This window comes from Myotis myotis, unplaced genomic scaffold (assembly GCF_014108235.1).
Source record: "Myotis myotis isolate mMyoMyo1 unplaced genomic scaffold, mMyoMyo1.p scaffold_m19_p_11, whole genome shotgun sequence".
NCBI lineage: Eukaryota > Metazoa > Chordata > Mammalia > Chiroptera > Vespertilionidae > Myotis > Myotis myotis.
In genome coordinates this window covers 21,966,681-21,993,221 of record NW_023416315.1, presented here as the reverse complement: position 1 = coordinate 21,993,221, position 26,541 = coordinate 21,966,681, and the positions used below count along the sequence as shown (strand labels likewise).

The window sequence follows — 26,541 nt, the reverse complement described above, 5'->3', positions numbered from 1 at the left end:
ATAAACAACAACAACACGAAGTGAATGACCCATGTAACTGATATAAAAAGGCAGAAGACAATTTGTTAGGGAAAGCTAGGGTGTGTGATGTTCACATCAGGGCTGGGGATTGATTAAAAAAAAAAAACTTTTATTGAATTTATTGGGCTGACATTGGCAGGTGTACACGTCTATAACACATCACCTGTATATTGTATTGTATGTTCACTTCCCAAGTCAAGTCTCCTTCCATCACCACTTATCCCCCCTTTACCCTCGCGTCTCTCCCCTAGCCCCCTTTCCCTCCGGAAATCACCATACTGTAGTCTGTGTCTGTGAGGTGTTTTGTTGTTGTTTTGTTTTTATTAATCCCTTCACCTTTTTCACCCAGTCTCCCAAGTCCCCTCCCCTCTGACAGCTGTCAGTCTGTTCTCTGTATCTACGAGTCTGTCTCTATGTCATCATGTCTTCCAGGGAGAAGAGGACGGCAACATAAAAAAAAAAATTTGACTCACACAATGATCACCTTTCACACTAAATACCTTTAGAAAAAAGCTCTACAGAATTACAATGTATTTTAAAAGACATAAAACACAGAATCAAAAGTTATGCTCTGAAATAAAGTTTGGGTTTAGATCTCAACCTGTCCAGCTTCATTTGATTATGTGACCATACATTTGTCTCAAAAAGTTAATATTTATGACTTATATGTTCATACATTTAGATGCACTTGTATCCATTATATAACCAAATTCTCCTAACAATTCTATAGGGTAATAACAGGTGCCTTTACCATCATTTTATGGATGCAAAAATGAAATTTATGGAGCTTGTCTAACTTGTCCAGGTCCCCATGTCTAGTTAGAAAAACAGCTGGGACTTGAACTGGGTTCCATGCCTCGAAAGCCCCAGCTCTTAAAGTCATAGTGCCACTTCCTTGGTTTCCATTAAAATCTTCAGTTTATAGATGGATCGGTTTCTAAAGTTTCATTCAAATACTGGCTGTCTACGAACTTGGAAAACATTTCACATAAGCACTGCACCTGAAGTATATCTTGGGTTCAGTGATCCTTTTAGAGATCACTTAATTTCAACTTGGGATGCCCGAACCTGTACCTTCTCCTTTCTATTCTCCTGGCTCTCCCTCCGCACCTCTAATGCTCCACAGGCTCCAACGCCCCTGAAGCCAGCACAGTGTTTGATATTTTGGAAATGTCTCTAATGTAAACTTGTAATTGAAAACGGATTTACTTCTAGGCCAGACAGCTTTTCTTTCTCACTTAATTTCAAGAAGGAAAGGTGGTTAAATGTAGAAGGTGAAGTTGAGGCTTTCTACGAGCAAAGATCTGAAAGAAGTTCACCTACGTTGCAGGCCAACAGGCTACTCTGCACATTTCATCGAGGGCTTGGGTACGGGGCCTTGCAAGCAAGATGTCCCTGAGCAGGAGAAGATGGAACGGACGGATGGGGAACCAAAGACACCTCTGGCTAGTCCTAGCAGCACCATGTGAAAGAGGGAGCAATGCAGGAAGGATTTACACAAATGGTTTCTCCCCCTCTTCTCTCTGCAGACCTGGGCATGCTGTGAAGCTGCTGGAAGGGTTGGCAAAGTGGAAGAGTGGAGGTTAGGGGGTATGGACAAGGGAATTCAAATTATTACAATGGGGAAAAGTGATTTCCTTAAGGGCCTATAAACCACGCACTACTGGTAATTTCAAATATGACATTTCTAAAGAGTTTTCATCTATCTAATAGATAGACATAATTTACAGCAATAATAAATATACTTTTATAAAGACAAAAACATGTGCCTCTTAGTATTATTAAAACTTCATGTTCACGTTTCTAGAAACCAGGCAAACAGGCCTGTTGTTCAAGTTCTAGTTACTCAGGTGACATTGACACTGTCTCTAATGCTCAGTGTCATCTTTGTAAAGTAGAGAGAATATCTATTCCCATGGCACTTTGCAAAAGGATTTGGGGAGGACAATGAGATAATCAGATTTCTCAGGAGAAAAAAAGTGCACAATTAGCATGCAATATCAAGTTATTAATCTTGGAGCGAGGTGTTTTGCAACCATGTATTAATTTAGCAACCAAGAAAGTGAATGTGATATAAAAGGCAACAAAATAAGCAATCGTTGTGCAATCATACAGTCTAATTTTCAACTTTGATATTTATTCTTGTAGGGTTTAACACTGTATTTCAAAAGCAAGAAAGAATACCATTAGGTTATAGTAAATGTCTGTCCTATATTAAAATTAACACTTTGTACATGACTAAAGGTACAAAAATAATTATTTTTTACAGATATTGAACTTATTAACATCAGGCAAAACCTCAAATTCAAGCAAGGACCTCACTTGACAGGCTCAGGGGAAGAACTTGGGAAAAACCTTAAATGCAATTCCCCTTCCCCCATCCCTCCCTCCCCCCTCCCCCGCTTCCTCCCTTCCTTCCAGGGGAAACGGACTGGGGGAGCTGGGTGACTGGACCAAGGCCGTGCAGCCTGCACCGGGCTCTCCTCTCCCTGCACCGCCTTCCATGCCACACCCACGGCACACATTTCTGAGCAAGCCCGCGGCTGCTCCGGAGGGGCCTGCCTACTCAGGAGCTGTCTTATGTGAACTTGATCACCGACAGGCAACGACGACAGGCAAGGAAAGCACAGGGGTTAAAGGGAAGAATTTAACGGGCCAGACTCTGTCAGAGCCACTGTGAGTCAGACCACGAGCCTCCCCCTAAAGAGTCTGGGGCCAGGGCAGGTACGGCATGTGGCACCTTCCCGCCCCAATGTATGGAACCCACTACCCGCGCCAGCATAAAACGTCTCCAGCTATATTTTAAAGCTCAAATTCGTAAGTTTTAATATATTCTGCAATATTAAAATTCTTTTAACCCAAGAAAGTTCAAATAGAATTACTCCTCAGAGTAACTGCTACCTGGCTCAGGGTTTCTGGTGTGATTATAGTTTGCTACAGGTAAGTTCTTTTTTTTAAAAAAAAAAACTTAACCTTTTTATACTGTTCTTGTTATGAAGAATCGTATCTGTTCATTGCCGAAGGTCAGAAAATAGAGACGAGCAAAAATAAAAATGTTTAAAAATCATCCAAGACCTATCTATCCATGACCATGATGAACATCTTTCCAGAACCTTCATTTCTGGGTTTTCTTTATTCTCAACTTAAATAAGAATATCCCAAATGTATATTATTCCATTATAAACTGTTTTGAATCCCTTTTCAGAAAGTAACATATTTCATCTCAACTTAGAGTTTGGTTTGTTTTAAAATTTAATCTGTAAAAAAATACCATCTAATGATGGACAGGTTGGTATTAAGGTCATTTCATTGTAACGTGGCTGTTGTAAAAGGACCTACAACTGTCTACTCCAACCTTAGGGGGGAAAGCAGAGCTATCGATGCAGAGCTCCGTGTCTCAGGCCTTGGCTCTGGCCTCCTCCACTGGCTTATGCAGACACACTCGTCCCCTCACAGGCAGGGCGCCCTAACCTTTCAGGAACCCAAGAAAGCAAAAGCATAGTCAGACTCACAAGAGGAACCATCACCCGTTCATGACTCCACATCCCTGCCACCAGCGCTGGTTACTTTTGGGGGGGCTGGAGGTTCTAGGAGGTCAAAACTATTTCATAATAAAATGAAGCTATCTGCCTTTTTCACTGTGTTAACATTTGCACTGACGCTGCAATGCAATGATGGGTAAACTGCTGACACCTCAGCATAAATCAGCGCAGTGGCACCAAACTGTCACTGTGCTCGTCACCGCCTGGCACTAGCACCGAAAAGAAACAAACAAGCCGGTTCACCTAAGAGTGTCCTTGATAAAGTAGCAAATCTTATTCTTTTCATTTAATAGCAACTTTGAGTCCATGTCTTCTTAATGCTCGATGTGATAAAGAGGGAAGAACGGATAGAGTGTTTCGGCTGCATCTCCAGATGTGCAAGAGGAGTGGCGAGCTGAAGCCGTGCCTTTTCCCACGGAACACGGTTCTCACTCAAAGAACCACTGACAGGTGAGAACATGAGTGTGTGGGGCGGAAAGTTGGGGGTTAATGGGGAAATGTGGACACACTTGTAATACCTTAACCAATAAAGAAATTAAAGATTAAAGAAAAAAAAAAGAACCACTGACAAACGGTGCTCACCACTCGGACTTGGGAATTTGGCAGATATTTCTCAAAAGTGAACTAAGCCAGCTTCTTATTTCAAAGAAAACAACAGACAGTTGTTTAGTGCCAATGATCAAATTTGAGCTTTCAAGTAAAAATTGGAATTTTAGAAACTTATATCTGCCACTGGGAACTTGACAGCTCCCAGTATTTGAAGACTTTTCTGATGAGTTAGTGAATGTGGTTTTTTAATTGTACCACAATTGTGTCAATATTTGGGAGTTCTGCCCAACGTAGTGAACCGGTATTTTCTAACTGACCAATGATGTTATAAAAACACACATGGTTACCCAAGTACAAGACAGGCCCAGGAATGTCAATGTAACCGGTATGAAAAGTTCACTGATATGGTTTTGGATTCTTTATGGCAACTAACCTTTACCCCTTGTCAAGTTTGAATACAGTATCAATGAAGAATATGCACGATTACCTGCAAAAGCTATTAAAATTCTTCCCTTTTCCTACTACATATCCGTGAGGCTAGATTTTCTTCAGATGCTGACTGTACTTATACTAAAACAGCATCACAACAGAGTGAGTGCAGAAGCAAATATGAGATTCTCATTGTCTTCTATTAAGATAGACATTCAAGAGATCTGCAAAAAATAGAAACCATGCTACTCTTCTTACTGTTATTTTGGGGAAATATAGCTATTTTTCATAAAGATACACTATTTATGTTCACATGTAATGTGCTTATCATTGTAATTTTAATTCATTAATAAGCATTAAAATATTTCTGTTTTAGTTTCTAATACAGTAAATACATAAACATAAACAAAAGCTTTATGGGGTTCTTGGTAATTTTTAAGATTGTAAAGGGCTCCTGAAAACAAAAAATGTGAGAATCATGACCCTGTACATCCTAGGTACAGTATTTAAATATCTAAACATTGTTGATCCACAACATTGAAGAACTGATATTCTGCTAACCCATAACACTGGTAATTATTTTATGTTCCCAAAGCACACAATCTCAGGAGTGAATTACATTATACTGTTGACTCATTGAGCTGTTGACCAAAGTCCTATGTGTTTTTCCCATTTGCGGAGCCAAGTCTTTCCTTTCTCATTCTTGTGCAACCAGATTTTTGAAGTAAGTATGATATCCTATCATATTTCACCTTGTTAGCTTTGACCCATGATTTCGTCTATTGAGAGCATTTGCCTGTGTATCTTCATCCAAGGCATTGATTAATATGATAAGACAATATTGAGCATTAAGCCCTAAGGCATTCATAAAATCAATTAATCAACACCTTTAGGGCATGGTTGTATGATCAGTTATCCAATGGTCTTTATATCTATAAAGCTTTTGGGAGAATCCTGGCCAAATGATTTACTGAAGTCCAGTTATTTGTCTGTTATTTCTCTGGACCCATGTTGGTTTCTAGTAATCACTACTTCTAGATATGGTAAAGGACTCTTCGCTGCCTTATTTAGTAGCTTCTCTGAAGTTCACTTCAAAGTCCCCAAATTCTGTCTGGAAATTGTCTGCAATTCTGTCTAGAAATTGCAGAATACACCTGTGGGGATAATGCAGTGCTCCTCCCAGATCCCCTCTTCAGGGCCCACACAGCCATCCTGCAACTGGGGACTCAGATTGCTGCTGGCTCACATTGCTGCTAGAAATTGCCCTTGGCAGCAGGACATTGCCTCACTCAAGGTCACACCCCTCCCAGAGGACAGCCCGGAGCCAATGATTAGCTGGTGTGGGGATATGAAGACAGGCCCCTTTGCCTCAACTTGGCACAACCCTGAAAAGTCATTCCAGTCCCGTGGTCCCTGAAAGCAAGTTCAGCTGAGGCCTCCGCCCCAGCTGCATTGTGGGTCAGCTCCTCTGGTTCAGTGCCTTCCTCACTTTTATACAAGGGTGTCTCCCAAGATGACTCACCCATGAATCTTCCACCTACAATTGTCTCAGAGTCTGCTTCAGGGAACCCAACTTCAGATACTACAATTTTTTACTGTTTTTGAAAAGTTCACAATTCAATTGCTAGACTCCATACGTCCAACATCCCTTTCATCTTCCAGGTTCCCCTCACAATCAGTGACAGCAGGTCAATGACTTCATTCACAAGCTGTCTTGTGATGTAGGCTCATCTGGGCCAGATGACAAACTTAATTCCTACTCATCTTTAAGGCATGGCTCAAATGTTCCCCAATGTAGGATGCTTTTCCCACATCCCTCCAGACAGCTGGCCACGCTCGCCCTCGTGCTCCTGCAGCCACGGCACCGGCTTCATTCGCATTCCTCACTGAGGACTCCGACCCTGTCTATTCGTCAGTCACCCCCTCCTCCCAGCGTGAGCTCCCCAGGGGGACACTTGCAACACACAGCCTAATGCACGCGGAACAAGTGTGTGTTTCGCATGAGTGAAAAGCAAATGGATTTTGGCTAGCCAGGTATTCTATTAGAATCTCTATGCCCATCCTGGGCTTCTATTACCTCTTAACAATCTTATTAGTTGGAAGATAATTCTTGACAGAAAAGGAGAAAAAAAAAAAAAAGGAAAAGAAAAGAAAAAGAAAGAAACTGAATTGTTTTATTTAAATTATTGCCCCTAGTGAATTTCAAAAAAACAAATAAAACCACATAGCAATCATACTATGTTATACTTAGCATATTTTACAAATTTCAGCTATTTTCATGTTCTTTGGTTATCTGGCCATTGCAATGGTTAATACAGGTAACTTTAAAGCTACATTCATTGGACAGATTCTAGCACAAGAACATTGCTATCTTTTCATTTATCTTCCTTTTTTCCTCATTGGGATCATTTGAGATTAATTGGCATTTTTAAATACTTGTTTGTCTTTAACACCATACGTTTGTGCCTATTCTTTCTCTGAATTTGCTGAAATGTGCCTTCCTACAGTCTAGGCAAATATGTCTGGTTGATGGCCAGTTTTTCCTCACTGGCTATGATGGATTCTAAGATGACAACTGCTTTTGTCTAATTTTTTTTTTCTACAATCAGATCTGGATATAGCAGCAGTTTCCCTATTTACTTCCTAGATCCTCCGGCCTCACTCACTTTTCAATATGCTACTTCCACGCTTACACTGTATCTGAAGAGAAAAGAAGATGCAGTGGTAATGACTGTTTATTGCTTTTCTTTCTCTCCACATTCTTAGTATCAGTTCCTCTTAGTTGAAGACTCTTAGTTGCTAGAAAAACGAACCATCCCAATCCATGGCTGTGTGTGTCCCAGCCGTAGGAAGCTGAGGGTCGGGAGTGCCTCTCGGTGACTCACTCGGCTGTACTCATCGGCTGTGCCTAAAGCAATACTCTTCCACCTGCGTAGAAGCCCTAACTCTAAGGATGGAAGGGATTGAGCACACAGTATTGAATATTTATAGGGCAATTATCAAGTAACGGCCCCACTTGTATTTTTCTATTACCACCACATGCTCCCTCTGCCATATACAACTCCCAGTTTGGGGAGAGAGATCATAAGCTACATCTGTATCCCTGTAGCCCTGTATCCCTGGCATAACCCCGTCTCGTGCTGTTTACCTAAAGTAGTGGTTTTCAAACTTCAGCAGGCCTCAGAATCACCGGGAGAGCCGGCTCAAACCCAGATGCTGGGCCCCGCCCACAGTTTCTGACTCAGTGGCTTCGGGGTGGGCACAAGAATGTGCATTTCTGCCGAAACCGGTTTGGCTCAGTGGATAGAGCATCGGCCTGCAGACTGAAGGGTCCCGGGTTTGATTCCGGTCAAGGGCGTGTGCCTGGGTTGCGGGCACAACCCCAGTGGGAGATGTGCGGGAGGCAGCTAATCGATGTTTCTCTCTCATCGATGTTTCTGGCTCTCTATCTCTCTCCCTTCCTCTCTGTAAAAAATCAATAAAATATATTTTTTAAAAAAGAAGAAAAAAAAAGAATGTGTATTTCTGACAAGTTCCCACCCATGCTGCTGATCCTGGCCCAACACTCCAGGACGACTGACCTAAAGCCGCGGATTTCTTTCACAGAGGTGTCGAATGGCTGTGTTCTATCGTTATGAGAATGTAAATTAATTAGAACACTGTATCTTCAAATGTCACTTGCCTTTAAGTGTCAAAACATAGGTGCACCTCCCTAAATAATACTAATGTAAAATTAATTATAATGAAATTAGCAAAGCAGAAATTAATCTCCTATTAACACCAAAAGATTCAATGGAGCTATAGAAGTGCAAATAAAACTCGTGCTCCAGAGGTTCAGAGCCCTCCTTTACTACCTGTACAAACAAACACAGACAAGCTGATTAAACTCTCCGAACCTCAATTTCCAACCTGGAAATCAGAAATACAAAACCTGTGTTAGAGAGTTATTGTGAGGATAAAATGAGGTGAGGAAGCCCATACAATGCCCTGTGCATTCAAGATGTATAATACTAGGGATTATAATAACAATCTGAAGATTTATTCTGTACCAAGCACCAGGCTTGCCGCTATCCACACAAATCTCATTCAATCCTCAAAACCCTATGAGGAAGGTATTCCTGTTATTCCCATTTTACAGATTAAGAAATGGAGGCACAGAAATACTTGAGTAACTTGCTCAGCATAACACAGCTGTAAGAAGTAGTATCAGGACTTGAACCCAGGCAGTCTGCCTCCAGAGCCCAGGTCTGAAGCATGACACCTTTCCTCTGATGGAAGTCTTACATCGATCACTTGTTCCTGTATTTGTTCATTAACTAAACAGCACTTTAACCTACTGCCATACACGCAACTAATGAGAAAGCTAATACTCGTGATGTCACACTGACATATATTCTTACTTTTAACAATCTTCAGTGACAAAATAACTTGGCTAACTGTGACAGTCTTAAAAAAATAGCTCCTTGAAAAATAGAGTGCACTGCACAAACGCAGAAGAGTCGTGCTCGTAATGGCCACGGAAAGTGGAAAGCTTGCCATTTGCCCCTCCATTTTTCTTTCACTTGGAAGGCAGCTTGCAAATGGAAAAATCATCTCCCATCACCTCCCTCTCGGAGACGGAATATGAGGAGAAAACAGAGGAAGGCCAAGCCCCGAAGCCGGCAGAGCTGAGCGCAGCTTCCGTCCCAGCCGGGAGCCCCCGAAGATGGATGAATCCTGAAGAAGACAGCCAGAGTCCCTCACAGATCTGACTGCAGCAAGACATGAAAAATGCAGCAGATTAAAACACTTTATTCACCACACAAGAATGGCACTCTCAAAATACAAACTTCCATGGACCTACGAGGGGCAGTGCTGAGACTTTCAGAATTATGATTTTAAGGCATTTTCAATTCTAAAGGAAGAGGCAGTTTTTTGACATGCAGACAAATGTCTGATAAAATATGTTGTAGTTATAGAAAATGAGAGAGGAAAATATGGTATAGAAAGTGAAAGATCTTCTAGAACTAGGATATTTCTGCAGAAAGGAGTTGCTGAAGAGAAGTAAGGTAGGACCTGAAGGGGGAAGAAAGGGAGGCTAGACATCCATTGATGGAGGTCTTGGTGTTCATTCCTGCAAAATAGTATTTGATGTTCTTCAAAGTACATAAGAAAAAAATTTGAGCTTAAAAAGCAACACACTTGCTCAGTTTTGGCCCCCTAAAGGGATAGGCTGAACTCTCATTTGCAGTGTCTCTTACTTGGAATCTAGAAAGAAAGCCAACATAAACAACATGTCTGCTCTTGTGTACAAGAGCCAGGGAATTTTCAGTGTATGTGGTGGGCAAGTCAGATCTTACTTCTTCAAGGTCTAACCCATAGTGTCCCAGGGTAGCAGATGGAGTCATCGTATTTGAGCTGGAAAGACAAAACCCGGCCACCCCAGGGTCCGAGAGTCTAGGCAGAGTCAGGGCTCCAAGAATGACCCCTGGCCTACTTTCCAGTAGGACAAAGTGTCCTTGTCTTCTCATCCCCAAACCACAACTGTTCAGATGGTTTTAAGTTAAATATGGCATTTTATAAACTTTCCCTGGCATTTTTAGTTAACATAAATGTTATGCTATAATTGCAAATATTAAAATGCAATTTAGGGTTTACTTCTACGTAATTAAATAATGCAATCACACATGTATATTTAATGGCACACCCAACTATAGCACTTAATTAAAGGGTCATTCAGTGTTTATTGTCCCTCCTTAGAGTAAATCATTGATTTAAAGAGAATACAAGAATGACATAAGAACTTTCCTGAACAGTCTAATTAGGAGACTAATGTTAATTACCTGAATGTAGTTTAATTGCATGACTTATTTTCACCTACCTTAGCTAAATAAAAGTAATTCTCAACCCGCTATTACAGAATTCAGGTAGCTATAAACAATTTTATCATATGATCCTCACTTAGCTTTGGAAAATAATTTCTGGATTAAAATAACTCAAGAAGAAAAAGCATCTCAATATAGTTCACGTTCGTGAGGAAATATAATACACTACTTGGCGTGTGTCCACAGGAAAAGTCTGGCTCCCAGATGCTTCTTGTCGGCCCACAGTGGATTCAACAATGTTTAAACAACTGACAATATGCACTCACAGCACTGACGACATAGGGACCAAAAATTCAGCAGGAGCCCGTCTCATGGGTATTTTCATATATTGAAAAGTCATATCAAAACAAAACAAATCATAGACATACTTCACAAACCCAAAGACTCAACACTATCCAGTTAGGCTTTTTAAAAATAGATGTTAACAAAATTACAACAAAAATTTACGAATAAGATGATAAGCCACTGCAAGAAACACAAATAAAACAATGTTCTTGAACGTGAGAAATATAAACTCTAATTTGGTTTCTACATTAAAAATCCAACAATAATTCTTTTCAGCAATAGATTAACTATTTCCGTAGCTCATTCATGATAATCATGCAACTTATGTTAATATCCATGATTTCCGAAAAGCCATACTGTTGCTAACAACTGTTTCTATTACTTTGAAGCAAATAAAATTCCCAACATATTACCACGTTTGACCTCCAAAAACAGTAACTTTGTAAGATTCAAGGGTAATGTGAAACTTCAACGTTTCGACACCAAGGTGGTAGTCTAATTTTTTTAGATACATAATGTCTATGCTCTTCATAACTAGCCTGCAAGTCTATCATTTAACTGGAATGCTACACTTTCTAACCAGGAAGGTTCTGGGTAAAATCTACATCCTACTGTAGCACATCCGAGCATAAACAAAATACTGCTAATATTTAATATGAAATCAGCTGTCACAAATGTGGCCAACAGTGAAAAAGCCATGATACAAATCAAATTACTTGGTGAGATTTTTTCTGTTTCCAGATGACAAGTTTCTTGGAGATGATATTCTCTCTTAATAACAAATACCTTCTGTCACATGCTGTTTATGTCATGTAAGTTTCACAAATGAACAGTGCAAACACTGGGTTGACTTTCTGGGAGAGAAAATGACTGATTGGCATAGAAAATAAAATACATTATGTAAATTAGGTGGACTTCATTTGACTGGAATGTCAACCCTGTTTTTAAGATATATTCTCACGTAACCACATTAACCTCATTTGACATGACCTTAAATGCAAATATGTTTTATTCTTGGCTTATGAAGCCAAGGTGCACATTTGGATCTGGATGGATCTCTACTTTGATATGAATTTTGAGTCATTCTTTGTATAAATACAAATGTCATTTTTCTCCTAGGTAGTAATAAGCAGCCATTTAGGACCATTTACTTAATAAATTCAGCATCCATTTAAGATCTCTTCCTTTATAAGTTCAACAAAAGTCTCTTCTTGTCAAGAAGTAATTAATATTAAGAGTATAAAGCCAATTAGTACTCCAGAGATGGGCGATATTAGACACCTAGCACAGAGCCTTGCCTGTAGTACATACGCAAATTTTTGTTTGACTTGAACGAAAGTTCATAAATCAAGCACTTACGATTATGCTAAGTATTGCGGTGTTTTTGCAATAATTGATTACTTATGATGAGAAATCCAACCTCCGGCAATATGGTCAACCAGGCTGAAACAGAATGTCTTCCCCCTTGCTTAAAGGGGAATACTGACCATCTGCAGGGTGGGGTGGAGGCTGGAGTTTTAACCTCTTCATGGGTCCAGAAGATAAGGCCTCGGCCAATGAGAAGCAGAAAGCTGGAAGTAAGACCCCCACCAGCCCATGGAAGTCACAAGAAAGCTTTGTGTCTTTCTAGGGCTCTGTAACGTGGTGGTCAGAGGGGGAGGGAGAGGGTTTCCTGTGAGAAATCAAAACCCCAAGCCTGAACAATGTGAGATCCAAATTTATACTGTCTTCAAGTGTGGTATTCCAAGCCCAGGAATTTAACATAAAAACTGCGAAACTCCTGGGGCTCGGGCAGAAGCCAATGCAAAACCATTGTGCAGGAGCATTCCCAGAACCCAGGGCACACAGCGCTCCCACAGGGGCCGGGGAAAAGCTGATAAGCCCTGTGCTTGGCGCTAGCAGAAGAGACGCCCAAGTAAACAGGCGATTCCTGTGTGGCCAGCTCAATAGAAGTCAACATACTGGTAGAATGCTGTAAGAGCACAGCGGAGAGCTAGGAAATTCAGGAAAAGTCCAAGGAAACGCGCATCTTTATTTTTATAGCATTGCTAAGCTGGAGATTCAAAACACAAACTGCGCTAGTCTGGTCCCTTTGCTTTCACCCAGTGAAGGATGGATCCCCCTCGTGAAATTGTCTGGGGCTTTGGACCATCTGGTTTTTCATGTGTCAAGCAATGGGGTTTCTTCTGCCACTTCCTCTGGAAGGACTTTTTTGTTGTTGTTGTTGTGGGGGGGGGGGGGGGTTAAATATTCAGGGGACTTGGCAATTATTTTTAAAAGTCTTCCCCTTTCTGGTTAACTCTGAAATCTTTTCATGAATATAAATTCCCCTCTTTCCCTATGACATGAATATGCTATCACATATCCTCTTGTTTGGTAGATATAAACACTTTTTTAAGGGGCTTCGCTTAGTGAACCCAATCTTAATCATTTTTACTTTCATCTTCAGAATGTACTTTAGGTGCTGTTCTGAGCCACATTTTGCTCATGGGATATGAGTAGCATTGAATGAGTAGGTCTTTTCAGATATTTCATCAGCTGGCATAGACTTGGCTTTGATCTTTGTTTCTCATCAGTTTCTGTCAACTTTTCCAAAACTATTTCTTATTAAGTATTTATTTTATACTTCTATTTAACAAACTCTGAGTTTTATTGGTCAATACTGGATTCCCCAGTGCCTAGCATGGTGCCTAACATGAGTAATTGATAATAACTTGTATGAATAATTAAGCATTGAATTACTTATATCATGTGGGGCTTTTCTTTTTTCTTTTCTCATTTCATTTCCTTCAGTGCATTTATTAGAACATTAAATGATCTCTTCAGAATACCTCTCAATTAATGCTGGACTCTTAGAAAATATTAATAAGCAACCAGGCTCAAAACTCACATATTTTAAAGTGTCTACACATGTATATTTACATACTTTGAGATTACTGTCTCTTATAGTTATGTCTTAAGCAATATAGGGAGATATATTTTATTATGGGTGTAAAATGACCTTTACCTTGACCCACATAATCAAGCGACATTTCCAGGAAGAACTGAGATGTAAGGTAATTTCTGAAAGGAAACATGGGCTGACCAGGGAAGTGAGATGAGAGATGTGAAATCAGGAGCAGGACATGTAAACAGAGTGTTGAGAAAAGGAGCCTGCCTAGTGAAGGAAAGGGTGTGGAGTGGAGAAGGGAAATAAAGTGCTTAATGTAAGCCACGACTGGCACTAGGAGTGAGCAAAATGAATACTGACCACAACCATCCTGTTTTCTAGACCCTCCAGTGACTGTTCCATGCCCACTGAATCAAAGTAGTGGCTTGAAGGGTAATTTTTAACACCCCCTCATCCCGTATCAATCTAATTATTGATTCTTAAACTTTGTTTTGCTACTCTTAAAGCTGCTTATGCAACCTTCCATATCTGAGTTTATTTTTAAACATAAAGCTCATTATTTTCTTACTAGAGGCCTGGTGCATGAAATTCATGCATGGGGAGGGGGCGTGTTCCTCAGCCCGGCCTGCACCCTCTCCAATCCAGGACCCCTTGGACATCCCTCTCCCAATCTGGGACCACTGGCTCCTAACAGCTTGCTTGCCTGCTGGCCTGATCCCCCTAACTGCCCTCCCCTGCCAGCCTGATCCCCCTAACTGCTCTCCCCTGCTGGCCTGATCACCCCTAACTGCCTCTGCCTTGGCCCCGCCACCGTGGCTTTGTCTGGAAGGACATCTGGTCTAATTAGCATATTACCCTTTTATTAGTATAGTTACACTAGAGGCCCAGTGCACAAGATTCGTGCACTCGGGGAGGGGCAGGGGGGGACTGCCTGCACCCTCTCGCAGTCCAGGAGCCTTCAGGAGATGTCCAACTGACTGCTTAGGCCCGCTCTAAGCTGGCAGTCCATCCTTAGCTCTGCCGCAGAGATGGGAGAGGCTCCCACCACTGCCGCCTCACTCGCTACACTCACCAGCCGTAAGCCCGGCTCTGGCCGAGTGCACTGACCACCAGGGTGCAGCTCCTGCGTTGAGAGTCTGCCCCTTGGTGGTCAGTGCACGTCAAGCGACCGGTTGTTCCACTGTTCGGTCGATTTGCATATTAGCCTTTTATTATATAGGATTAGGTGCTCTGATTTCTGTCCTTGCACATGTCCGCTTTTAAAAATCATAGTTATGATCCTGTGCTCTTTAGACCTACATTACCTGTAGTCTTTTATAAATGAATGGAAGTATAGGAGAATGCCATTTCCTTCTCTACTTCCTGCTTGAGGTGACTAACCTACCATAGGGAACTAGTACTCTAGTCAGCCTGCTGTTCACAGATGATCTATCCTTAACGGTACAAAAGATGGATGGTTTTAGAGCTATTCATCACTCAATGTATTTCATTTCATATGTTTATTTATTTGAGACTATTCTGACTGGAATAGTAATGTTAAATTTTAACAAGGTTTTGGGGAACCAGCCATACTTCAATGTACCACTGATAATATACTGTTTAGTACCTCATTCTTTTCTTTATTTACTTTTTAAAATATATTTTTATTGATTTCAGAGAGTAAGGAAGAAGGAGAGAGAGATAGAAACATCAATGATGAGAGAGAATCATTGATCAGCTGCCTCCTGCATACCCCAAACTGAGGATGGAGCCCACAGTCTTGGCATGTGCCCTGACTGGGAATCAAACTGTGACCCCCCCTGGTTCATAGGTCAATGCTCAACCACTGAGCCATGCTGGTGGGGCAGTATCCCATTCTTTTGGGATTCTGCAGTAATTGGTGCTATTTGGAAAAGAATCATCATAAAGAATTTCTCCTAACTTAACTGACAGACCCCTCTAACTACAGACTACACAACTTAGGTATTACTTATTAACTTCTCATGAGGAAGGCACTCGTCTAAGTTCTCTAGGGGATGCCAAGACACACAAGGTTTGGTCCCTGTAAATAAGATAAGGATACACTATACAGACCCATCCATTTGCTTGTTTGCTGAATAATCACATGAAAAGCAAACTATTAATACAAGATTTACAGAACAGTAGATAACAACATAAAAATGTCCCATTGTTGTTGTGATACCTTTTCAAATGAATGGTGCTACAGAAGGTAGCATGGATGGTGCGTTAGAGGCAGAATCAGCAGCAGTAGGCAACTGACTGGACTAGGGGTAGGAATCAAGGATTGTTTTGAGGGGTATTTTTTACTTTTTTATTTTTATCTTTGAAAAACTTTGTTACATAGGTCCTCCTTCCCCCCTACCCCTATTAACCTCTTCCAGCCCACTCCCTTCCATTCCCCCCACCCAGGCCCTCACCACCCATTGTCTCTGTCCACAGGTTATGCATATATGCATACAAGTTCATTGGTTGATGTCTTCCCACCCAGCCTCCCTTGTTTTACTTTTTTAAACATGAGTGATGATTAATGCTACTAATAGAAACAGTAAATAAAGAAAGGAGAAAGAGCAGTGTTAGTAAGGAGGAGGATACATTTGATCTCAGGTGCTAGTGTGACATGAGAGCCAAAAGTCACTTGAAATGTGAAGCCAAAGCTCAGAGGAGAGGCCCGATATGAAAATGTTGATGTATTATTCTTTCCATGTTTTCTGTACATGTGTGCCAGTAAACACTTACTAGATAGCTAAGGACAAAAGTGATTCTTACCACATTTCTGTTGAAGAGGCAGCTATTGGCTAAAAGTTTGAACTCTAGAGTTAGAATGCCTGCGTTCAAACCCTAACTCCACCACTTCCTAGCTTGGGACCCTAAACAAGTTACTGAATCCTTGTGTGCCTTAGTTTCCTCACTTGTAAAATAGAGAAAGTAACAGTACCTAAGCCATAAAATATATGTGCTTATTAAATGAGATGATACTTAGGAAAGCACCTACCTGGCACTGAGTGTTAACCATGATTGTTATAATTACCATTATATCATCTTTTAAAATCTTTTGTTGAACTGGCTATTCAGTGAAGATGTTTTACTTTGTTACGTTGCTCTAACCACATGCATGCACATGAAGCCATACTTGAAGGTATAAAGCTGCCCAGAGAGAGAGAAAGGAGAGAAAGAGCACTCCAAGTCCAATTTTGTCATCACCTGGGACTATGAAGCGGCATTTGATGTCCATGGGCAGCCTCACGTAATTATAGATGCCAGTCTCACTTAGTAATTCAGCACACATCTTTCGACTGTCATTTATGTTCACAAGACTGTGTTAAAGATCAATTCTGTCCCACAGAGGTCCTGCTTGCCCTGGCTTTTACCCAGCTCTCCAGTCTCACTCTAACCTCTTCCTGCGTGGCTCCCTGTGGTTCTTCTGATTCCGAAACCCTCAGCATCCTCCAGCCTCGGGGCCTTTGCAGTACTGGGTGTCCCCCTGTGCCTAGAGCAGTGATGGCGAACCCATGACACGCGTGTCAGAGGTGACACGTGAACTCATTTTTTTTGGTTGATTTTTCTTTGTTAAATGGCATTTAAATATATAAAATAAATATCAAAAATATAAGTCTTTGTTTACTATGGTTGCAAATATCAAAAAATTTCTATATGTGACATGACACCAGAGTTAAGTTAGGGTTTTTCAAAATGCTGACATGCTGAGCTCAAAAGTTTCGCCATCACTGGCCTAGAAGGTACTTCATTTGGTTTGTTGCATTTGCTAGTTTTATCTCAGAGGTTTCAGTTTACATGTCACCTCATCCTTGACCATGAAATATAACATAGTTCCTCCTTTCAAGCCATCCTCTTACCTTTGTAGCACTTAGATAAGATAATCTGTCATTATCTTAATAGAGACCACCAAGTCTGCCTTTTTCCTGCCTAAAGCTTCAATAAGCATTGTTGAAGCAATTAATTAAATGCATAATAAGAACTAATGATGAGAAGAAAAGACAGAGTAGAAACAAAAAGCTTCACTATTATAGAAATAAAGGATAAATAGGAAAAACCATCTGAAACAATCAGCAAGCATCAGGAGAAGAGGAAATCTAAAACAGCGCCATGGGCCCGGGCCAGGTGGCTCTGTTGGTTGGAGCCTCATCCCATACACCGAATTGTTGTGAGTCCAATTCTCAGTCAGGACACATACGCAGGCTGCGGGATTGATCCCTGCTTGAGATGAGTATGGGAAGCAACTGATTGATGTCTCTCTCTCTCTCTCTCTCTCTCTCTCTCTCTCTCTCTCTCTTCCTCCCTCCCTCCTTCCCTCCCTCCCTCCCTTCCATCCCTGGTTAGGGTGTGAATGGGAGGCAACTGAAATAAATAAATTTTAAAATAAATAAAAACTGCCAAGGTCTTTATTTATAAATATTAACTGTAACAAGAAAACAAAATGGGAAAGGCCAAAGGGGGAGACAGTTTCAAAAAGAAAGGGGTGGCCAGGAAAATAAAACTTCCAGAGATGAATTTGAGGACAGAGGCCACTGACTGGGAGACTGGTAACTTCGAGGAAGCTGTTTCAGTTAAGGCAGTGGTTCTTCACCGTCTGGCCCTTTAAATACAGTTCCTCATGTTGTGACCCAACCATAAAATTATTTTCGTTGCTACTTCATAACTGTAATGTTGCTACTGTTATGAGTCGTAATGTAAATATCTGATATGCAGGATGGTTTTAAGCGACCCCTGTGAAAGGGTCGTTCGACCGCCAAAGGGGTCGCGACCCACAGGTTGAGAACCGCTGAGTTAAGGAATAAGGATGGAAAACGGAAGTGCCAGGGGTGAGGGAGTGAGCAGGTGAAGAGACACCATGAAGACAGGGACCGAACTAAGCCCTCCCACGAATTTAATGCTAACGAGAAACAGAATTGAGTTGTAGGATTATGAAAAGAGGCCCAGACAAGGGGGCAGGAGATGTGGGATCTGGTTCCAAAGAGCCCACGAATGCAGCTCTGCATCCCAGTCTCCTTATTCACCTCCTAGAAAAATGCTCTGCCCCACCTCACCTCCTGTAATCAGGAACAAGCATGTCAAACTCGCAGCCGACGGGCCGCATGGCTGAAGGAGATATTTGTAAGAGTTCTAATGAGGTTCTAATAAGGAGGAGCAAATCTATAGAAAAAAATGTCTTATCTGAAACAAAATCAGGTAAAATTTCACTTAAGTTTAATTAAGTTAGACTGGTTTCCCCCACCCTTTATTGAAGGCTTTGTACTTACTCCACTGTAGCACTTGCTGAGGCCAGATATGAAGAGCGTTATATTTATCACTGACATTTTGTTGAACTTGTCCATTCTTATTAATCATGGCTTTAAAGTAAGCAGCTGAGTTCTCTTAGGAAGTTGATATTCCCAGCAGACCTATCTGCAAAAACAGTGGAGCCTGCTGCTCTCCTGCTGCAGTCTGAGTGTGTTCGTGGAGGGCGTGTGTGTGTGTGTGTGTGTGTGTGTGTGTGTGTGTGTGTGTGTGTTCTGGAAGCTAAAGAAAACAACCAAATACATTTTTGTGAAGCCACTACAAACTTGATCATATTCTGTCTTCTGAAAGCACGAAGGAGTTGAAAACAAAAGCAGGCTCTGATCGGCTTATATTCTACATGGGATGCAAATCATATCTGTGGAATGAAGACTCCAGTTACAAAGCCTGATACAGAGGTGGTTGGAAGCAATGCCTTAAACTAATTGTTGAGATTTCTGGGGCTCACAGATAAAGGACTCAATTAGGTACAGATACAAAACCTACAGTGTGCATAACTGACCTCTGGCATCATTTTAGGATTCTTCATCTAAGGTTCACAGAAAAATCTTAATAGCCGGCCCTGTTAGTGTAATTGTTCTTCTTGCTTTATAAATGTTAGCATTTTAGTCTGATGAGAGTGGTAGACATTTGCTTACCTTTTGGTTCAGAATTTTTAATATGATTCTAATGGGTACCCTAGGCCAGTGGTCGGCAAACTCATTAGTCAACAGAGACAAATATCAACAGTACAACGATTGAAATTTCTTTTGAGAGCCAAATTTTTTAAACTTAAACTATATAGGTAGGTACACTGTTATTAACTTAATTAGGGTACTCCTAAGGCTTAGGAAGAGCCACACTCAAGGGGCCAAAGAGCCGCATGTGGCTCGCGAGCCCTAGGCAATGTAAACATAAATATGTGAGTCCCAAAATTTAGAATTTGGTGGCTAAATAATCCAAATATTCAATAATGTCTTAGTGATTCAAATTGGTTCTTTAAAAAGAAAAATCTGATCTTTTTTCATAGAGTCCTTTTCTCTTGTTGAAGTTTCTAGTCTTTCTTTTGTTCTCTTTAATCATTTTAAACACACTTATTTTATAGTCTTTTTTTCTGGTTGTTCCCTCATCTCCAGTTCTTTAAGGATTAATTCTCTCATATGTCTCATTCATCCCCATTTCCCTGGAACTCTGGGTAAAGCACCGGGCCACCAGTTTTTATCTGTACTGTTTTCATTGTCTCTCAGAGCTACATACATTGTAATTTCCACTGTGATTCCCTCTTTAAACTCAAGAGCTTTTAGAAGATTATTTTTCAGCCTCCAAACATGGGGGGAGAGGGGGGAGAGACATGGTTAATTCTAACAATCTTTTCAGTGTTGATTTCTAATTAAATTTCACTGTAGTTAAGGAACATAGTCTGTATGATACAGATTCATTAAAATGTGTTGAGATTTCAATTGTGAACTTATATATCATCAGTTTCCATGAGTATTCTATGTGTACTGAAAAGTACATCCTCTTATCTAGATAAATTAGATAAAATCAGCAACTCTATAATAACACTAAAACCACATTATACTCAACAAAGATAAAAATATAAACAATTAGATGTATGCAGTGACCCTAATATATGAATGTTTTCTTTATATTCTATAACTTCAGATAACCCTCTCAGCAGAGTTCAGAGTTAAAACCATCCAAAAAAAACGGACTCTCATCTAGTTAACTACTTGGGAAAAAATTAATCACAACGTATATTATAACTTTATCATTCAGTACCATAGTTTAGAAAAGAGAAGGCCAGCAGACTGCCTGAATTAACATATTAAAATGATGAATATAGGTGGTTCCATGAAAGTCAACTGGTATCTTTCCATTGAATTCTAAAGAAGGAATGAAAAAAAATTCTTTGGTGAAACCAGAACTTACCATCACTTATAATGATGTTAATGCCAAAGGCATATATTAACCTGGTAATATGACTGACCATCTTTCCGCAAGAAAATAGAGCTGAAATGTATTTTAGGGGTTTTAAGCACTTATTGGTGATGTGAGCATTTGTGTCCACTTGCTGGAGAGTACTCCAAATTTAAATACCCAAAGTGTTCTTTTTTATGTATACATAAGAGTTTCACTCCAAAAAAAATTAACAGCTGCCTTTTGCTTCATATTCCATCTTCAATGCAGATAGTAGGACTGAATAAATTTAAAATGAAATTGAATGATCAAAGGAGAAAAACATCCTTTTCTGGCTCAGATTAGTTCAATCTGTCATTAAAATTTTTAAAAAGGAGGCCGAAACCGGTTTGGCTCAGTGGATAGAGCGTCGGCCTGCAGACTGAAAGGTCCCAGGTTCGATTCCGATCAAGGGCATGTACCTTGGTTGCGGGCACATCCCCAGCGGGGAGTGTGCAGGAGGCGGCTGATCAATGTTTCTCCCTCATCGATGTTTCTAACTCTCTATCTCTCTCCCTTCCTCCCTGTAAAAAATTAATAAAATATATTACAAAAAAATTTTTTTAAAAAGGAATGAATTAACACTTTTAAAAAAGAGGTTAATGAAACTGGAAATTTGTCTTCCTGCTTTATGTTGTGCCCTCCCCTTTAGTCTACTTGCCAGAGGATTTCAAATGCAATTCCCCTGAACGCTACAGATTAATAGACTAATGAGTGGTTTCCATTCTTATTACTGGGCTAATTCTATTCAGTCTATATCTAGAAAAATCTTTTTTGTTTCTGTCGCTTCTGCATAATTTCCTGACATAAAAAAAATTAAAAAAATTAAAAAGCAAGTGACATGGTAACTAGAAAAGATGAGTAAGTTGGGTTAATTTCTGCGGCAATTTCCCACATACTATTTTCTCTTTTCAAGATTCAAAAATCAAATAAAAATGCTCCTCCGCATTTCTAATGGAAAATGAGCAATTACTTCTGAAATTCGTGCTAAGCCAAATGAACTCATTACTGTGTTATGGAACAGTTTAACGCACTTTGATCAATACATTAGCTCTGAAAACACAAACATGCTAGAGTAATATCACAATCTACGCAAACCTGACTTGGCCTATGCTCATAGGTCCTAAGACATAAAAGGTGTCAAAACAGTAGGGTATTTGAAGAAAAAGGCACATACTTTTAATTTTCCCCAGAAATCTCGCACTCTCAAATTTTCTGTACATATGTAAAATCCCCTAAATGCAAAGAAATCTTAAAAATTTATTCTTACTCTTTTATGAAGTTAGTTAAAAATTAATGAACAAGAAATTAAAGAGAAGCTGCTGTAATAAAGTTAGAATATTCTAACTGAAAAACAATTACAATGAAACTACTTATATTCCCATAGATTATAAACATTTTTCAGGGGATATTTTGCAATACAATTTTTTAAACAGTGTTTTCTTCTTCTTACTCTTGAGACTTAAACACTGTAGGTTTATTTTACATTAAAAATACATTTATTAGAATCAGAGCTGTACTTTCTCAGTAGAACTGTGTGATTTAAAGTAATATGTATTGAATGCTTAGATTTTTTCTTCAAACATACAATAGGCTTTATCTTTCAGCTAAGGGGATTAGTTTTCAACTATATGTAATTGACAGAAAGTTGTGTTGAAATGGTCATATTTATTAATTCTGGGAATTTAACCAGTCAGATTTCTGAGAAATGCAGTTCTTTGTACAGAACTGGAAAAACACCAACAGTTTGTAAATACATTCACTGCTTTTCTACTGTTTTCACTTCCTCTCAGAATTATATTCCTATTTCACCCAAGTGAAAGCAATTAGCTTAATTTTTATACTGGAGGCAGGATTTTTTCTTTTTAAAGGAAAAAAAGTTACCTTTCTAGGTTTAGATATTTAATCAAATAAAAGCTCTACTAAGAGGCAACTTTAGGGCTTTTACTAAGAAAAATCCCCTCCGTAGCAACTGGCTGAAACTTGACAAACTTGAACTGTGCAGATGCTGAAGCGGGTCTCGGTTCCACTGGGGAAGAAAGAAGACTACACATTCCTCAGCTGCCTGCACCAGCTTCCTTCCCGGGGGCACGGTTGCAGGCTCTACAAGCTCAATCACTTTGTACAGCAACTGGTATCCCAGGCAGGGGCCACGGAATCCCAGAGCAGCTTAGGTTTCTTCCAGTACCTCAGCAAGAAATAAGACTAAAGAGTAACCAGTTTTTTCCAACAATCATATGGCCCCAGGCCAAAAAAAGGGGAAAAGAAGAACATCTGTAGTGAGAGAAAATAAAAGATGTTTCATATTTTTAAGATTTTAAGCTACTTCCAGGAGATTTTCACTGGGCCTTTATTATAAAAATTAGAGGCCTGGTGCACAAAATTCATACACAGGGGTGGGGGGAGGTCCCTCAGCCCAGCCTGCACCCTCTCACCCTCTCGCAATCGGGACTCCTATGGGATCGGGCCTAAACGGGCAGTTGGACATCCCTCTCGCAATCTGGGATCTCTGGCTCCTAACTGTTCACCTGCCTGATGTCTGAATACCCCTAACCACTCTACTTGCCTGTTTGATCTCCCCTAACTGCTTGCCTGCCTGCCTGATCACCCCTAATCACCTCTGTCTCCGCCCCTACCACTGCAGCTTTGTCTGGAAGGATGTTCAGAATGATGTCCGGAAGGTCATTTGGGTGTCCGGTCTAATTAGCATATTATGCTTTTATTATTATATATTACTATGAATGTTTGATCTTTATTCTTTACCAATATTTTATTTGGGAGCATGAGGAGAGAATGATCAAGTTAAAGAAACACAACTTAATTAACAGCTAAACAACAACTGTACTGTGACTCATTCATTGCAGGGTTTTAAAGTAGTGAAAAGTACACGACAATAATATATTTAAAGAGATTATACTCTTCCATTTGACATCAGTATACATTCTCACAAGCTCTTAAGAACATTTTTAAACTAAAATAATTGTATTAATGATATAGTGTGATAAAAGCAAGCAGAGAATAGTCTTTCCTACTTGAGGATGACTAATGCTATGGCAGATGTCATTTCCTTAGGATAAATCAGAAAGGAGGAGCTATAAACACATAGCTCATTAAAATTAACAAAAATATACAGGTTACTATTCCCCACAAAGGTATGCTTTTATACTAATTGTCTTCTTCTGGGGTAGTGAAAGACAATATGTAGACACATATTTTGAGTAGTTTTTATATTTTGAATGTATAATACCATCAAAATCACTAATTCTTGCCCAACTAGCATGGCTCAGTGGTTGAGCATTGACCTATGAACCAGGAGGTCACAGTTCAATTCCCAGTCAGGGCACATGCCCGGGTTGTGGGCTCGATCCCCAGTGTGCGGTGTGCAGGAGGCAGCCGATCAATAATTCTCTTTCATCATTGATGTTTCTATCTCTCTCTCCCTCTCCCTTCCTCTTTGAAACCAATAAAAATATATTTTAAAAACTCACTAATTCTTACTTATTCAGAAAATTATTCTTTGACCTCATATAAGCATTGGTAAAAATTTACCAGATACAATAATGAAAATAATAGTGATGTACAATTTATTGTGGACTTTCTATGATTCAAGCATGGTACTGAGAGCTTTATATACATTAGCTGCCCCCCCGCCCCATGGTATTCTTCCCATTTTATAAGTGAAGAAATTGACTTTTAAAGTCACAGGGCTAGATGGTACAGCCAGAATTTAAACTTTCTGATTCTAAAGTCCATATGCTAGTTATTATGCTCTATTGACGTCAATGAAAATGACATTTGTACATTAATTTGGAACATTTTAAGTATTTTTGAAATCAATTTTAAGGTTTATACTACATCATTAAATTGTTCTATTCAGAGAAAAATAGCCTCTCTAGATTATCTTAAAGGATTACTAGTACACTGCTTATCACCCTTTTTATAAGATTTTTAATGGCCAGAAAAGGGGCTCATTTCATCTAGAGTAATGCAATAATTCCCTGAATGTTTTCATATTCTAAGTATCCTAAGTTCCACATGCCTATCTTTCTATTTTAGGTTGACCTTAAAACTATAATTGAAATAAGCTAATAGACAATTAATTTTGTTATGAAACAGATACCAAGGCATACAAACACTAAAGCATGCTTTTAAACACAGAATAAGAAAACATTCTTATCGATGAAATATGAAATAAGAAAAATCCAAATTTTAAAGGGCCTTTGTTTATAGTTCAACAATATACCTCTAAGACAGTGGTTCTCAACCTTCCTAATGCCGCAACCCTTTAATACAGTTCCTCATGTTGTGGTGACCCCCAACCATAAAATTATTTTCGTTGCTACTTCATAACTGTAATTTTGCTACTGTTATGAATTATAATGTAAATATCTGATATGCAGAATGTATTTTCATTGTTACAAACTGAACATAATTAAAGCATAGTGATTAATCACAAAAACAATATGTAATTATATATGTGTTTTCTGATGGTCTTAAGGCAACCCCTGTGAAAGGGTCGTTCGACCCCCAAAGGGGCCGCAACCCACAGGTTGAGAACCGCTGCTCTAAGACAATGCTATACACTAGAGCGAGGTGGAATACATGAGGCAGAAGCTGTTGACATATGGGGTGTGCACAGAACTTCTGGTTAATGGAAGTTCCAAGATGTATAAATAAAAAATGATGTGTGAGTTGGTGGAAAAAACTGTAAAGCAAGTCAATTTTTTAATTAAAAAATTATGTAGCATAAACAATGCTAATGAGCCAAAAGTCCCATGAGATTAGGACTGTATCTGCTTCATTTTAACATTCCGTTCACTTTTCATAAGTGTACATCCACTCACTTGAAATACCTCAAGCAGAACTCTTTTTGTAAAATAGAATTTTAAAGATTTTCTTTGCCCTTGTTCTTAATAGCTCATCATTTTCTACTTAAGTTGTCAACTTGATGACATTAAAAATAAAGAAAAGTTCTCAAATCCTAAATGAATAACCAGACAATAAATACCTGGAAGTTCTTCATAAATTTCATCATCAATTGGTTGACTGCTGGCTAGTGAACTGCTGGTTGGTAGAGGGTGATCAACATCATCATATAATTCTCCTCCTTCTTCATCCTCCTCGGGAATAATATCAGATCCCATATCTACAAAACACGTTTCGGGAAGCAAGCATCTTGAATGTGTAATGCCATTAAACTCATTAATGCTTACTTGTTCATCACTTGTAAAAAACGCAAAAGAGATTTTCAAAACCCTATTTTCTAACTGAATGTAGCCTTACAAAAATCACAAGATCATTATATGCTATATCTTTAACTTAAAACATTTTAAAAAACTGATTTGTGCATAAATATGGGAATTTCAAATTGCCAATTGGAACTTACAGAATACTTTTCTAAATCTGCAGTCAATGGTCTGTATTAATACCAGTCATGTATGTCCCCTGGTCATTCTCACAGAAATTCAATAAGCTTTTGACATACAAAAATCCAAATCCTCAGTTATTCAGTATTTAAAGGCTGCAATAACTTGTTCAATTGATTGCTCTTACCTTGTAATACAAATTTCAGCTGCTGTACCCATTCTTCGGCATCTTTGGGAGAAGCTGCTGTGAACTAATAAAAAAACAAACAATAACAAGAAAAATCACCACAGTAGAAAAGAAAGTATGTCCCATTCTTATCATTTCTTGAAGACCATTAGTAATTCTTTTCATGTCTAATACT

General features: G+C 39.5%; 1 protein-coding gene across 7 annotated transcripts in view; it reads right to left on the bottom strand.

Annotated features, from left to right (window-relative positions):
• The window catches only part of SKAP2 (src kinase associated phosphoprotein 2), a 151,181-nt gene that overhangs the window by 26,095 nt on the left and 98,545 nt on the right, over nucleotides 1–26,541 (bottom strand). For all 7 annotated transcript variants that reach the window (XR_004970844.1, XR_004970842.1, XR_004970843.1 and 4 more), the window contains exons 8-9: nucleotides 26,367–26,430; nucleotides 25,822–25,959 (exon numbers count right to left, since the gene is read on the bottom strand). Coding sequence is in view for 4 of the 7 variants with exons in the window: in XM_036327816.1 (XP_036183709.1) it covers nucleotides 25,822–25,959; nucleotides 26,367–26,430 (202 nt within the window). In the remaining 3 variants the exon portion in view is untranslated. The remainder of the gene's footprint in view (nucleotides 1–25,821; nucleotides 25,960–26,366; nucleotides 26,431–26,541) is intronic.